The sequence below is a fragment of the Stegodyphus dumicola genome, chromosome 1, assembly GCF_044657685.1.
Source record: "Stegodyphus dumicola isolate Sdum_Otavi_A_Nest chromosome 1, ASM4465768v1".
NCBI classification, from domain to species: Eukaryota; Metazoa; Arthropoda; class Arachnida; order Araneae; family Eresidae; genus Stegodyphus; species Stegodyphus dumicola.
In genome coordinates this window covers 165,399,594-165,413,611 of record NC_140768.1, presented here as the reverse complement: position 1 = coordinate 165,413,611, position 14,018 = coordinate 165,399,594, and the positions used below count along the sequence as shown (strand labels likewise).

Here is a 14,018-nt window from a genome sequence, read left to right as displayed (position 1 = left end):
GAGTTCTTAAAATGTTCAATTCAAACTACTAAAACATATAAAAGAAACTATACTTATTAAGTACATAAACAGAATCATTCGCCTTTAAACAATTTACAAAGTTACTTGTAGCAAGGAATAACATGGATAGTAAATTGGCAGTTTTTAAATTTCATACACGTTAAATATTTCATCACAAATCTGGAATGATCCTGTAACAGTAATACAGACTAATAAACATATAAAAAAGAAATAAATTTATTCATTGATTTTAAGATTATATAAAAGTTGCAAATGTCATTTAATGACTGATGTAAATTCACTTATACATGACAAACTGACTAAATACGAACTTCAGATTTCACTTTTAGTCAGAGAGCAGATAAAACTGTTAATTGTAATGCAAGCTTTCTATACTCATATCAATGGAATAAATATACTTTAAAATCATACTGTTCTCCTATGTTAATTTTTGAGGACCTCTCTCTCATCTTTGATAATCTTCATGCTTTTGTAGTTTAAATAGCTTTTCACTTACAGACTTGATTATCAGATTGTTAGTAATATGGATGTTCTTTAGTGAAGGTACTTTTAATTGTTAGTTTAAAAGAGGGAACAAGCGCCAAAAATTTTAAAAGTGGATATTTTATTCTTATAAAAAATGTTTTAAAGTAACTGTTTTAATTTCACAAGATCTTACTTTTCCATGTTTGCCAGGAAATACTGCTACAACTGTTCCTAATTTCCAAAAATGTCTGGGTAACATATCATTATTAATTAATACAATATCAATTAACTTTAAGTAATTGTACCTGCAGGCTTGAGACAATGAAGAGATCGTAGCATCAAGAGATTTTTTTTTTCCCGTTTATTCAAAAACATACTTAGCAATCTTTGTCGATAATTAAATCTTTTAACTAACATTTCCTATTACCTAAATTAGAATCAAAATTAAACCTGGCAGGAGGCAAACTATTCTCTCTGCGCCCCAATAGCATATGAGCTGGAGTTAAAGGCACAGGTTCTTGTAATTCAGAATAAACATAAGTTAAAGGAAAAGAGTTAAGTACACCTTCAATTTCAATAATAAAACTTTCTAACTCATCTCAAGATAAAGTAGTTTTTCATAAAGCTAGTTTCACAGATCTGATTGGTCTTTCATAGAAGCCACCCCACCATTCAGCTTTCTCGGCTATGTAGCACTATTGGATTTTGTGGAAGACATAAAAGTGTTTTACTCTTGGATAACTAATGAAGGTCCACAAATTTTTTAATTAAAGTTCAGATCGCTTACAAGTTTTTGCATTATCTGTCAAAATTTAAGAAATAGACCTCGACGAGCAATGAATCGTCGAAATGCAAGAAGAAATGTTTCTGTGGTCATGCTGCCAACAAACTAAATTAAGAGCTCGCATTGCTCCACAAGTAAACAACATGATGTAGTTTTTCTCTTCACTGTCTGTTATATAAAATGGTCCACTGAACTCTATGCCTACGACAGAAAAAGGAGGTAACTCTTCTGTTCGATTTATTGATAAAGGAGCAGTAACTTGTACACCAGGAGATGAATTGAATCGTTTGCACAAAATACATTTTCTTGGTATATTTTTAACAGCTTGTCTTGATTTAACCCTTTGAAGGGCACCGAATATATACCGGTTGTTTGTCAATTTTTTAACCTCCGAAAAAATGCTAATTTTGCTACACCAAAAGCTGTAATCTTGAGTTTCAAGTATTTCCTTTTGATTCTAAATGGCAGCACAGTCCTATTAATGCTCAATATTTTGCAGTTATGAAATTAATAAACCTCTTTCAAAGGTATCGTGTTTCAATATTCATAAATTCCATTGGAGGGGAGGAAAAAATTCTAAATCTTCAAATATATGATGCACACATGCTGAACCTTATAAATCTTATGCATTTCAATCAAAACTAATAATTAAAAGAATATTATTTATACGTTTTTAAATGCCAGTATATATTATATACCGGTGCCCCTACTGAGGGTACCTTGCCAATAGATGGCAGCACCAGGCTTTTCTTTCTCTATTCTTTGAGATGACAGAATTTCTTTATATTATAATAGTATATAACGTAGTAACTTGTTTATGATTAATTTACAAGTTGTTTAGTATTCAATATTATGTTTGTGGTGGATGGGGTGTTTAATAATCCTGTGCTAGGACTGAATACAAGTTTATTATTTTGTGTTTATTCTTTGTCTACCCCACTCAAGTTTTTCATTCGTCTGTTTAGCTAAGATTTTAATTTCAGCACTTCGCCCTTTCCCACGAGAAAGACTCATCGATTTCAATAATTCTCGTCTGGCATCAAAACGTTAAACAACTGTAGGAGGTTGAGTGTGGCAAGTTAGTCCCTAAAGACCCCCGTTGTTTCGTGTTTTCCAAAATCCTACAATGCATCTAAAATGAAAAGAAGTGATTGACACGCAGGTGTCACACCACTTCACAAAGGAACTGTGATAACATCACACAAAGGGAAAGTTCACTTAAAAATACCGGAAATTGGAAATGCACTTTAGCTCCATCTCTTAGTGTAATGGAAAAACTGCTGATTTGAAAGCATGCTTTTATTCATTAGGGTATCTTCTTTGTTACTTTCACATAAAAGACTAGGGAACACAAGAAAATAGGGTTAGGATACAAATAGGCGGTTTTCGAAATAAATTTTCTCAGTTGGTGAAAGGAGGGAAAATATTTCTGAGGCCAGTTTTAGATGCAAAACATTTACCTTTGGAAGGAAAAAAACGGGCAAATTTTTGAATAATTTAGAACAGTGAAGTTTTATAGAAAATGCCTAAAAGAGGACTCACTGTGGAGGAAGCACTTAGTCTGTTCGAAGAGCTTCCTTCTGATGGCTCAGCTATTGCCATTTCTGATAATTCTGATGAAGAATATTCAGCACAAAATAGAGAAATATATGTCTCGTATGAATCAGACCAGATGAGAATCAAAGTCGTGCTGATGATATGCAAGAGATAGACCCTTCTCAGACATTAGAAATAACGTGGGAAAAAAGAAATGACGTGACAGTAAATCCGGAATTTTCGGAAAGATCAGGGCCATCGGATGAAGTTTTGCCCATGGAAGACAAATTCCCTATTGCCCTATTTCTGTTTATATTTGACATGGTGCTGATGGAAAATGTAGTTTTCCAGACGAATTTATATGCAACACAAAAGGACAAACCTTTTAACAGTTTAAATTTAAACGAACTGTTAAAATTCTTATGAATAAATTTATTGATGGGAATAAAGAGGATCCCCAGTTTACAGGGATTATTGTTTGTCTTCACCAAAAATGCATGATGCATATATTTCTGATCAAATGTCCGTGAAACGATTTACGTGGATTTTATCCCATCTACACCTGAATGATAATACTGTTCAACCTCAGAGGGGATCCCCAGAATTCGATTAACTATATAAATTGTGGCCAATTTTGTCAAATTTGGCTGAAAAGTTTTTGAATGCATTACAACCACACCAAAATCAAGCTGTAGACGAGTCGATGATCAAATTTAAAGGTTGTTGTTCGTTGAAGCAATACTTGCCAAAGAAACCGATCAAACATGGCTACAAGGTATGGATGCAATGCTATGAAAGCGGATTCGTCTGCCAATTTGACATTTATACTGGCAAAACAGGTGAAGTAGCAGAAAAAAATTTAGTGGAAAGAGTAGTAAAAAACTTGTGCACTCCATTATGTGGGAAAAATCACAACCTTTTTATGGACAATTTTTTCACAGCGTATAATTTATTTAGGTTTCTAAAAACGCAAAATATTTATTGTTGTGGAACAGTAAATATGAATAGGAAGAACCTTCCTAAAAATCTTAAAGAGGAAAAAGCCTTAGGAAGAGGAGATTTTGATTTCTCAGTTAGCAGCGACAAGATTACATGCATAAAATGGAAAGATAAGAGATGCGTGAATGTCTTATCAAATCAAAATCAACCGACTGAAATTCTTCAAGTACAAAGAAAGGAAATAGACGGAACTATTAAAAACATTCCCTGTCCAAAAGCTATTGTGGACTATTATAATAACATGGGATTTGTTAGACCACTTTGATCATTTGAAAAGTATATGTGAAATTGACAGGAAAAGCAAAAAACGGTGGCATAGATTTTTTTTCCATTTTTTAAATGTAACTCTAGTAAACTCTTATATTTTGCATAAAATATGCCACGAAAAATCTGAACAATAACCTCTGAAAGATTTTTGGCTAGAAGTTGTCACAGGATAAATAAACTTGGGCAAAAGTGATAATATTCCTAAACGTAAAATTTCAGTGATATCACCTGTTGCCATAAAAGTACACAAACCCTTTGTGCCACAAGCAAAAAGGTTGAAACATGCTGAGCATCTTGCAGTGCGATGCACACTAAGATGATGCATATTATGCAGCATGGAAAAGAAACAAAAAAGAACAAAATGAATTTGTTCTACTTGTGATATTTTTTTATGCATGCAAACAAATAGTGAAACATGTTTCAAGAAGTTTCATTCGCAATAGCATTTCATGGATAAGTACATGTTTATATTAATTGTAAATTTGTAAAAAGCTTTGGTATAATACTTTTATATAATTTGTAAAAAGCTTTATGTATAATACTTTATGCTTCAGGTTTTATAATTTGCTACAATAACGAAATTTTATAAACTTAGAAAATTAATTGTAAAATGAATGCTATTTTTTTCTGATGAACATTTGGCCATATATTCCAGAAAACATCCGTATAACATATTTAGAATTATTTTGATGTTATTAGTTATATAAATTTTCTTTGGAAAATGATAACGAAAAAGTCTAACATTTCTTTTTTTCCATTACAAATATATTATTATTATTTGTTTCATTATACACTTCATTTTAGACGTATACAAAATTTTTAAAAATTTTTCTATGGTAATATTAACAAAATAATGTAACCTGTGTTTGTAAAAAAGGTTGAAAGATGGTTCCACAGGACACATGGGCCTGATAATCGAAAAAAAAGGGGGCTTCAAGGTATACTAGTACTTTACTTCTATTGCAGAGATATTCTTCCTCAGCTAAATTATATATTATTACCCTATTTATTCAAAAGTTGAAAAGGGGCCTTTAGGAGGCCAAAGGGGCGGAAAATCAAAATAAGAGCTTTGAGCCGTATAAAATAATAAAATTGTTTAACAGCATTTCTCTCTGAACAAAGTCATATATTACAACCTATATTTAAAAAAAATTTAAAAGGGGCCCTTACGGGTCTTGATAGTCGGTGTGTGTGTGCAGGGGGATTCTTGGTATCATAGCAGGAAGCATGCTCTTCTTTATATATTATTTAAAGCATAAAATATAATAATTTTAAAAATGCAACATAATTTTTTAGCCGAGTCGTAGAGTTTCATTTTTTAATTTTTGACTGATTTACATCTCCTTGTAACATTATAATAGCTCGGTTGATAGGCTTGCACATGCAGTGCTATATTTACCAAATTTTTTCATAAAATAATTATATTGAATTTAAATCAATTTCAACACCTTTTTACCCATATTTAACATAAATATGTTCAGCTGGATTTCATCATCAAAATGCATAAAAACATTAATTTAATTTTTTAATTTTAAATTTCTAGCTAAATTCTAAAAGTTTTTGTCTTTAGATTTGCATAACTATATTCAAGCACCCATCTCTACAGATGCACATCAAAAGCACGCAAGTTAAATTAAAAAACAAAAATTAACAACTGGCAGCTACCTGGGAAAAAAATGTCGTAGAGGGGCACAGGTATAAAATATATACCAGCTCTCAAAATTCAGGATTTCGCTCTAGATTTTTTTTTAAGTCTCAATTTTGTGTTCTTAGGGTCCATAAGTTACAATTCATGCAAAATTTTACAACAATTTAAATTATTTTACATACCGCCCTTCAAAAGGTTAAAAGATTAATTATACTGTATGTTTCACGCATTTCTATCAAAGTTTCAGAAATTCCACCATGAAACACTTTGCTGTGTGCATCCTACATTAACAAATTCATGAAAGGATGTTTTGCAGGCATAATAATTGGATGTTTTTGCAAGTAGGTAAGTTTTGACTTCTCGGGGCTTCCACCAATATGCATTATCCCATCCTTATTAAAAAAGGGATTTAGTTCCAAAATAGACAAAGTCTTTGAAATTGTTTTGCCCTGTAATAAACAGGACAGCTCTTCATCAAAAACTTCTCTTTGAACAGCTTTTATCCAAATCTTTTCAGCATCATTAAGTTCAAGTGCTTAGTTATTTACATCACTTGGTTTTGTTTCTAATGTTTTATATGAGTTGGAGTACCCAACTGGTAACATGATATAATTTTCTCAAACTACTATATTTATTCAATTCTAATTAAGATGTCACATTCGACTGAACTTTGCACACAAGCAATAATGTTTCTTCCAATTTAGTTCTTTTTTCACAGTATATTTCTGGAGAAATCTCTAGATAAATTTCTTAATTAGAGCCCCTTGGCCACTCCTTTTTTTCCACCACTGCAAACCATTCTAGACCTTGCTGCCAAATTGGATTCGACATAAACTTTTCCACGGTCGCTCCTTGAGATACCTAATTTGCAGAATTATCCTTCCCTTTACAATGATGCCAATCAGCAAGATCAGTTCTAGACTGGATTTTGGATACTCAGTTTGATATTAAAGATTTCCATTTTTAAGCTTTCCCTTTAATGCAGTGAAGTGTGATTAAAGAATAAGTCCACAAATATATGTTAGAAATAGGAAATTAATTTTTTTTTTCTTTTTTTTTCAAATATTGGAAAAGTCTAGAAGCAATAACACTTCTATTAGTTCAAGCCTTGGTTGGTAGTGTCATCCTTTTCAGTGGTGCAATTCTAGATTTTTCAGTGATAAAACTCATGTGAATACAATTGTTACTTAACACAGAATGAAAGTAGGCAACTGCTCCAAAAGCTTTAGGTTTAGTGTCTGGAAATATATACAGTTATTCTTTTACTAAGTTCAGTGGAAAGGAGAAATACTTTCTTTCGATTGCCGAATCTTAGGTGAATTTGAAAGCACCAGTTTACCCATGTGCAGTTCAGTTCGTCGTCCCATCCTAATCCAAGTTCTCATATTTCTTGCATTAATAATTTTATGAGAACAATAAAAGGTGAAGCAATCCCCACAGGATCAAATAACTTCGACGCCATTTGAAGTAATCTATGTTCTGAATTCTTCAAATCATCGGTCATGTTAAGAAGAGGTTTCACATGTAATTTAAACATATCTTCTACCATATTCCATATTATGCCTAAACCTTCAAAGGATGTTTGTTAATTTCTCACATCAGACATGCCTCGTTCGTGCCATAAATTTCTGAACTCATCCAAGTTAATTTTAAACTTTCTTAAATTCATGTTCTCATCTTAAGAATTTTTACAGCACCCTGTGAAAATTCTAAAGTTTTATCTATTGTATTTGCTCCATAAATCCACATTTCGATCCACATAAAGTCTGAAGATAAGCATTTCAAAAGTTTGCTTTATTCATGTTTGTATTTTCGTATTTATATTGTATTTGATATTTAGTAGTTGCAGCGAGGATAAACAGGCTTGTTATCGCTCCAAAGCGCATGCAAATCATTCATAAAATTTTTGTCTGGAAACCAGAAAAATTGTAAGTTATCTCTATCCTCTTCCATTATTCCTATAGTCGAAAATGCTCCTTGAATATAATAGCTGAATGCATATTCATATTTACGAAATTGTAAGATTACATCTAAAATTCTGGGATTCATTGGTGAGCCAGGATTCAAACATTCATTAATAGCCGTGCACCCATTACCCTTTGATGATGGTATATAATAATTCTCTTCTAAGCCGATCAATGTCTTCTAAGTCATTCCTCAATGATATTCAGCTTTAATTGCTCTTTGACTTAGTTGTTATATGTCGTACAAACCCAATCATTTTCTTTCATATTGACCAAGTTGTTAAATCTACAGCGAAGTTGTTAGACAAGTTTTCTGGCTTTCCTTTCCAGAATAATTTAGTTGTATACATTCTGTTTTCACACTTTACATTATTTTTGAATTGAGAGATAAATTCCTTATTAAATCTAAAATTAAACCTGTTTGTATCATTTATCCCCATTGACTCTAACTTCCAAACAGAGTATCAATCAAATAAAAAAAATTGTTTAATCATTCCTTATCTTCTGAATGAATATTCCAAAAATATTGCGCTCCAGCGAGCAGAAACAATTCATTCCCTAACGATTTACTTATGTTTGACAACTGATTGTTTTCGTAAGCACTTGCTTTAGTTTATTATGTGATGCTTTAAACTGTGATCCAGAAATATAGTCGGTTAAAAGTGCTTCAATTGTTATTTTCTTTTCCGAATCACTTAAACTGCTATTCTTTCTTTTCTGGCGGGTAATTTCATTTCTATCGCTAATTCTTTTTTTCAAAAAACATCTCTGTGATGCATTATCCAACAAAATATTAATTTCTCTTTTTTTTTTTTTTGAGAACTGCCTATTAATGCCGCCGAGCAAATTTCGAATAGTATTTTGCAATCACTTCCAATATTCATTCATTCATTCATGCATGCTACCGATTATAGAACCTTTCACCTGTTCATGTAACCGTTCTTACCAGATTCCAATTCATGGCGCCCAATTCATGGAGATCAACTTCCAATTCATGGCGCGCCACGTCGTTTCCCTCCCCCCGCAGAGCAGCGTGAAATTGATAAACATATTTTGGAATGATTAGATAATCAAAGGATATGCCTTTATCCATTTTTTTGCAGCAATTCCACTTTCTGTTTAACATACTTTCGCTTTGTAGATTCTTTACATGTTAGTAAATATATATCGGAAATTCTATTTGACATAATCAAGAGTTCAAGCTTACTTTTATAAAACTGCTCTAAAAGTCTGCAAAAGATAATAAGCCGGATTCAACCTGAAGATTAAGGAACAACGCAATCTGCAACATTGACTGAATTAGATAATTTTAGCTTAGCTTATACCATCCGTTATACATTAAACGCGCATTTGTAAACGTATTATGCGCATGCGCACACGCATATTCGCAGCCGTAAAGGTCTTACGCGCACGCGTAAAGCACCTTGACGCATGCACAGAAAGTTTGTAGCTTTGACGTCCGAATTAACGACTTTTGACTGTATTAGGTTCTAAGCGAATACAATAAATATGCCTTATTATTATTTATTTTCTCTATTTTGAACTGAAATTTCATCATTAAATCTTGTAATATAGTTTAGTTCTTCATAGTTTTTTTTTTTTTTTTTTCCCTCTCATTGTAAACTAGTTCTGTAAATTGAACTATTATTTAAAATTTAAAAAAAAAAAAAAGTAATTATTTTCCATGGTTGAGGTAATGCTTATTCTCTCTTAATAAGTACTTCATTTCTCATATTTTAAATTACAAGTCTAATTTTTAAGGTTATGCGGTTGTGTATGATGTAATTAGACAGGTACTTATTTTTTTCTTAAAATGTGCTTGAAAAGTGCTTATAGGTGCTTATTTTTATAACTAAAATGTGGCTATGAACCCTGGTTGTTGTTTCTTCTCTAATTCTGCCTGTGCATGCTATGTGTATAGAAACATCATTATTTAAATAACAGATTTTGCAAGGGCAAAGGGAAAACTTCATCTCTCCTTTTTTTTTTCATAACATTAGATGGAAGACCAGATTTTCCCTAGTTTCATACTGCCTCGTCATAGCATTCAAGTAGGAAGAAATGAGTGTTTATTGCTTAACTGCATTTACTGCAGTGTTATATCACGTTTTTGGGATAATTAATTATGCAAAGGCAAGTTTTTAATTAAGACTAACCACATAAGCAAGTAATTAAGACAATTTAATTGAGTTAAAATAATAATAATAAATTAATCAAGTTTAAATACATTTAATTCTTATTTATCTCCTCCTAAACAAATAAAAGTGAATAGGTAAAATGTGCTTTTTCGCAACATCTGTTGATCTGATTATGTAAATTGTTCTTTTCTAGTCAAATTATTTTAAGACTAAGATTTATTAAAATAATTTTATCCATTTCCATAGCATTCTTTAAAATGGGTGTTATAGTGATGAGCACATACAGTAAATTATTGAAGATCTTTGGTTTGCGTCTCAGTGAAGTACTGCTGATTTATATGTTTCCTACTCTTTTTTAAAAATAATAATAATGTCATACAATCATATTGTAGAATCGGTACTTACTGTCTAGGAATATGATGTCTGTAAGCTTACTTCTTAGGTGGCTGTCTAGGGGCTAATAAACTAATCCGATTTACAAATAACTTGAATATTTAATAAAAACATGAATAGTTGCTACAAACTACAAAATGATTACATGTGTAGAAGGATGAATTTACATAGATGATATTTACAGATGAAGAGAATCGACCATCTTTTACATGTAAACATCTTTCAGTCAAATCGTCGTCTTAATGGCAGAATGGTCTGACTTCTATCATCGGAAAAGTAAAAGATTTATTCTCACAGCTTGTCGCGTCATCCGATTATAATGAACGATGCCATCCCACAATATTTTAAATGTGTATTGAGGGATGTAGAGACTATCTACATCTCTCAATACATATTTAAGCACACATGGAAGGAATACTCTACATCCCTCAGTGCCATTAAGTACTGTGATGTCATTGTGCAACCAACTGGAAAATTTGCTGTTTAATTCTTTGCAAGAGTATCGAACACTGTTTTCATATTTTCTGCTCTGGAAGGGGGGGACTGTATGAACCTGTGAAAATTGAATTTAGCTATATCAGTTAATATACTGATTACTATATGTAGTCGGCCTATTGATAAATACTGATTTACTGCTTGAAATATTTCAAATATAACTGTGGCCTTTGTTAAAAAGAAAATAATAATAATAAAAAAAAAAAGCTCCTCTTTTTTTTTTTTTTTTTTTTTTTTTTTTTAATATGGATTTGTAAGTGCAGAGAAAAGAGAAAAAACATAAAATTGAAAAAAGTTTTGAATATTTGTACAGTCAAAAGTCTTTAATCCGGACGTCCATAATCCAGAATGATCTATAAATCCGGATCTCAAAGCTACAAACTTTCTGCACATACGTCAATGCATAATGCGTTGATTCATGCGCATACCTTTACGCATGCACGTTTAATGCATAACAAACGGTATAAGCTAAGCTAAAATTATCTAATTATCTGTTTCAGTTAATGTTACAGATTGCGTTGTTCCCTAATCTTCTAATCTGATCCGGCTTATTATTTTTTGCAGACTGTTAGAGCAATTTTATAAAAGTTAGCTTGAACTTTCGATTATGTCAAAAAGAATGTTCGATTCTGGAGCTGCCAAAGGATCTACAAAGCGAAAGCATGCTTTGATGTCCATCAAACAAAAAACGGAATTGCTGCAAAAAATGGATAAAAACATATCCTTTGTTTCTCTAACCATTCTGAAATCTGTTTATGAATTTCACGCTGTCCTGCGTGGAGAGGGGGACGTCGCAGCACACAATGAACTGGAAATTGATCTGTCAGCACTATCCTTATCTTCAGGGCAGATGTTTTTATTTTATTTGGCTTATAATTCCTTACTAAATGTAGTATTTCATCACTCCGTCTTTGATATGATTTAAATCAAATTCCCGATCATTATAAATAACATGAATACACATCAAATAGTTTTCTGGTTGTAATTTTCTAATTTTGACTATGCATAATGTATGCTTTATGCATGCGCCCGTTGAAAGAAATGTTTAATAAAGTAAACAAATAAATATTAAGCTTTTTTTTTGTGTGTAAATTTTGATACCCTTTAGATCATAATTGCTCTTTATTTCATAAATTACGGTTTCATATTTTTAATTTTATAATTTCTGCATACCATCTTACCAGATTTAAACTGATGATCTATAATCCATAAAAACCGATAATCCGGAATCGCCGAAGTCCCGACGAGTCCGGATTAAAGACTTTTGACTGTAATACGAAATAACTGAAGATGCATCTTAATGTTTTTTCCCTAAATCCTAAACACATTATTAACAATGCTTACCAATTAATAACATTAAGAAATTTATTTATGAAGAATTAGGAAAGAAAAATTCACCTTTGGTTAAATAGGTGAAACTGCTGTGTTCTGTTATTTTGTGTTAGGTATGATAGCAAATGTGCAATCCCCAACCTGAAAAAACTGAGAGATTGTCATCAGTACCTCTTATGCATGGTGAATTCAAACCTAGAGGTTTTATTAGAAACTTAAAGCACAGACTTCTGACTAGTTCTGGGAGAGAGATGTTTGTACTCGTATTCTGATGGCAGATTACAATATGTAAAGAAACAATTGTAGCACAGAAAGTTCTGTGGCAACTAAGGTGCTGTAAAGCATATTACCAGACAGCATTGGAAAAAGAGAATATCTTGTGGTTTGACAAATTGCTGTGCATGTTAAGGAGAGCTAGTTGATGTATGTTGACAAAGCAACTGTCGTGGGTATGCTATGTAGTTGACTGAGTTGTTCCAGCTGTAAAATTTGATGTAGGAGAAAATTTCTGTATGCCTATTTTTCTTTTCGTGTTCAGTTAATTTTTATGTCTGGAAATTTTATTGCTGAAAGTAATAAATCATAAAGTCAGAATTCTTCTTATTCTTCGACAATATCTCAAATGTTGACTATGGTACAAGGAGATTGATATGAAATACATGTTTAGTTAATAAGTAGTTTTTGGTAAAGGAAAATTAATAAAAGTCCATTTTTATGAAGAGATTCATTAAAATTAGTGTGTTTGGGAGAGTGTGTTTGTATGTGCACAAATATATAAGAAAAATATATATATAAATGAAATAGGTTATCTAAATATGGCAAAGTACATGAGAGCTATTTGCCTAAGGGAGTAATGTGTTCATGGAAAAATGGCCCACCAGCGGCCGAGCGGTAAAGTTGCTGAACACTGGTAGTTCGGTCTGAGGTTCGAATCTTGCAAACGGGCCAGCTGCATGGGTGTTTTCGGGGTTTTCCCTATGTGTAACGTGTATACGAGCCAGTTCCCCTTAGAAAGTCCTCCACGAAGGCATCCCTCCCTTAGGCAGATAGCCCTCGAGGCTTTGCCATAATCACACGCACACCTTCATGGAAAACTTCCTATGGGAAACTGGCTCATATTCATATTATACATGTGGAAAATGACAAAATCCAACCATACAGCCTGTTTGCCTGTGGTCAAACTCCCAGCATTCAATATGCATATTATTAATTATGTGATATAAAAGTATGTAATTAAGTAATATAAAAGTACTTATTTTTTTATTTGGTCTGTGAATAAAATAAGATTGAATCATTAATAAAAATTTGGAAAAACAGTTGCTTTAATAATAATCGCTTTTATGAAACTCTGTTGTGTTTATTTGAAACTGAAGAATGTACCTTTTTCTCTTGCTTTCAAGGTATTACCTGTTCTTTGAATTAAATCTTGGATTATCAAACTCTTTCACCAATTAAGACAGAAAGTTCAATTATAATAAACTCTATAGAATGCTTTCTTTTTAATGTAATTCACTAGTAGTACGAAATGTGTGTCTTTAATTTTTTTCCTTATTAAAATTTTTGTAAACTGTAAAGATCAAGTTTTAATGCAATTTTATTTTATTTTTTAGATACTTTTAGAATTGCGAGGAAATACCAGTGAATTTCCAGTCATTATGTAATATAAAAGTATTTATTTTTTACCAGGAAAATATATGATTACAGAATTTTATTTCAATCTATATTTGCAATAAATAAATTTGTATTCTTATATCAAATGTTATTTTTTCTTGTGTGTCCATCTTGTCTTCTAAAATGTGGTGATGTATCAAAATGATGAGATTGTCAGGAATTTTAGACCATATCAGAGTCAAAAACTCACAGAATTTGCATTGTTAACTAAAATTGAATGTGAAAAATTTGAGTTTTTATGTACTGAAATATTATGCAAAAGCAACACTTTTCTGTACTTTATTATGACAATTTACTTTTTTGTC

The 14,018-nt window shown here is 31.7% G+C and overlaps 1 protein-coding gene across 2 annotated transcripts in view; it reads left to right on the top strand.

Annotated features, from left to right (window-relative positions):
• Positions 1-13,799, top strand: part of LOC118201090 (uncharacterized) — a 221,599-nt gene extending 207,800 nt beyond the window's left edge. For both annotated transcript variants that reach the window (XM_085822950.1, XM_085822947.1), the window contains exon 27: positions 13,653-13,799. In XM_085822950.1, the coding sequence (XP_085679076.1) occupies positions 13,653-13,703 (51 nt within the window). In that variant the 3' untranslated portion in view covers positions 13,704-13,799. The remainder of the gene's footprint in view (positions 1-13,652) is intronic.
• The last annotated feature ends 219 nt before the right edge of the window (positions 13,800-14,018 follow it).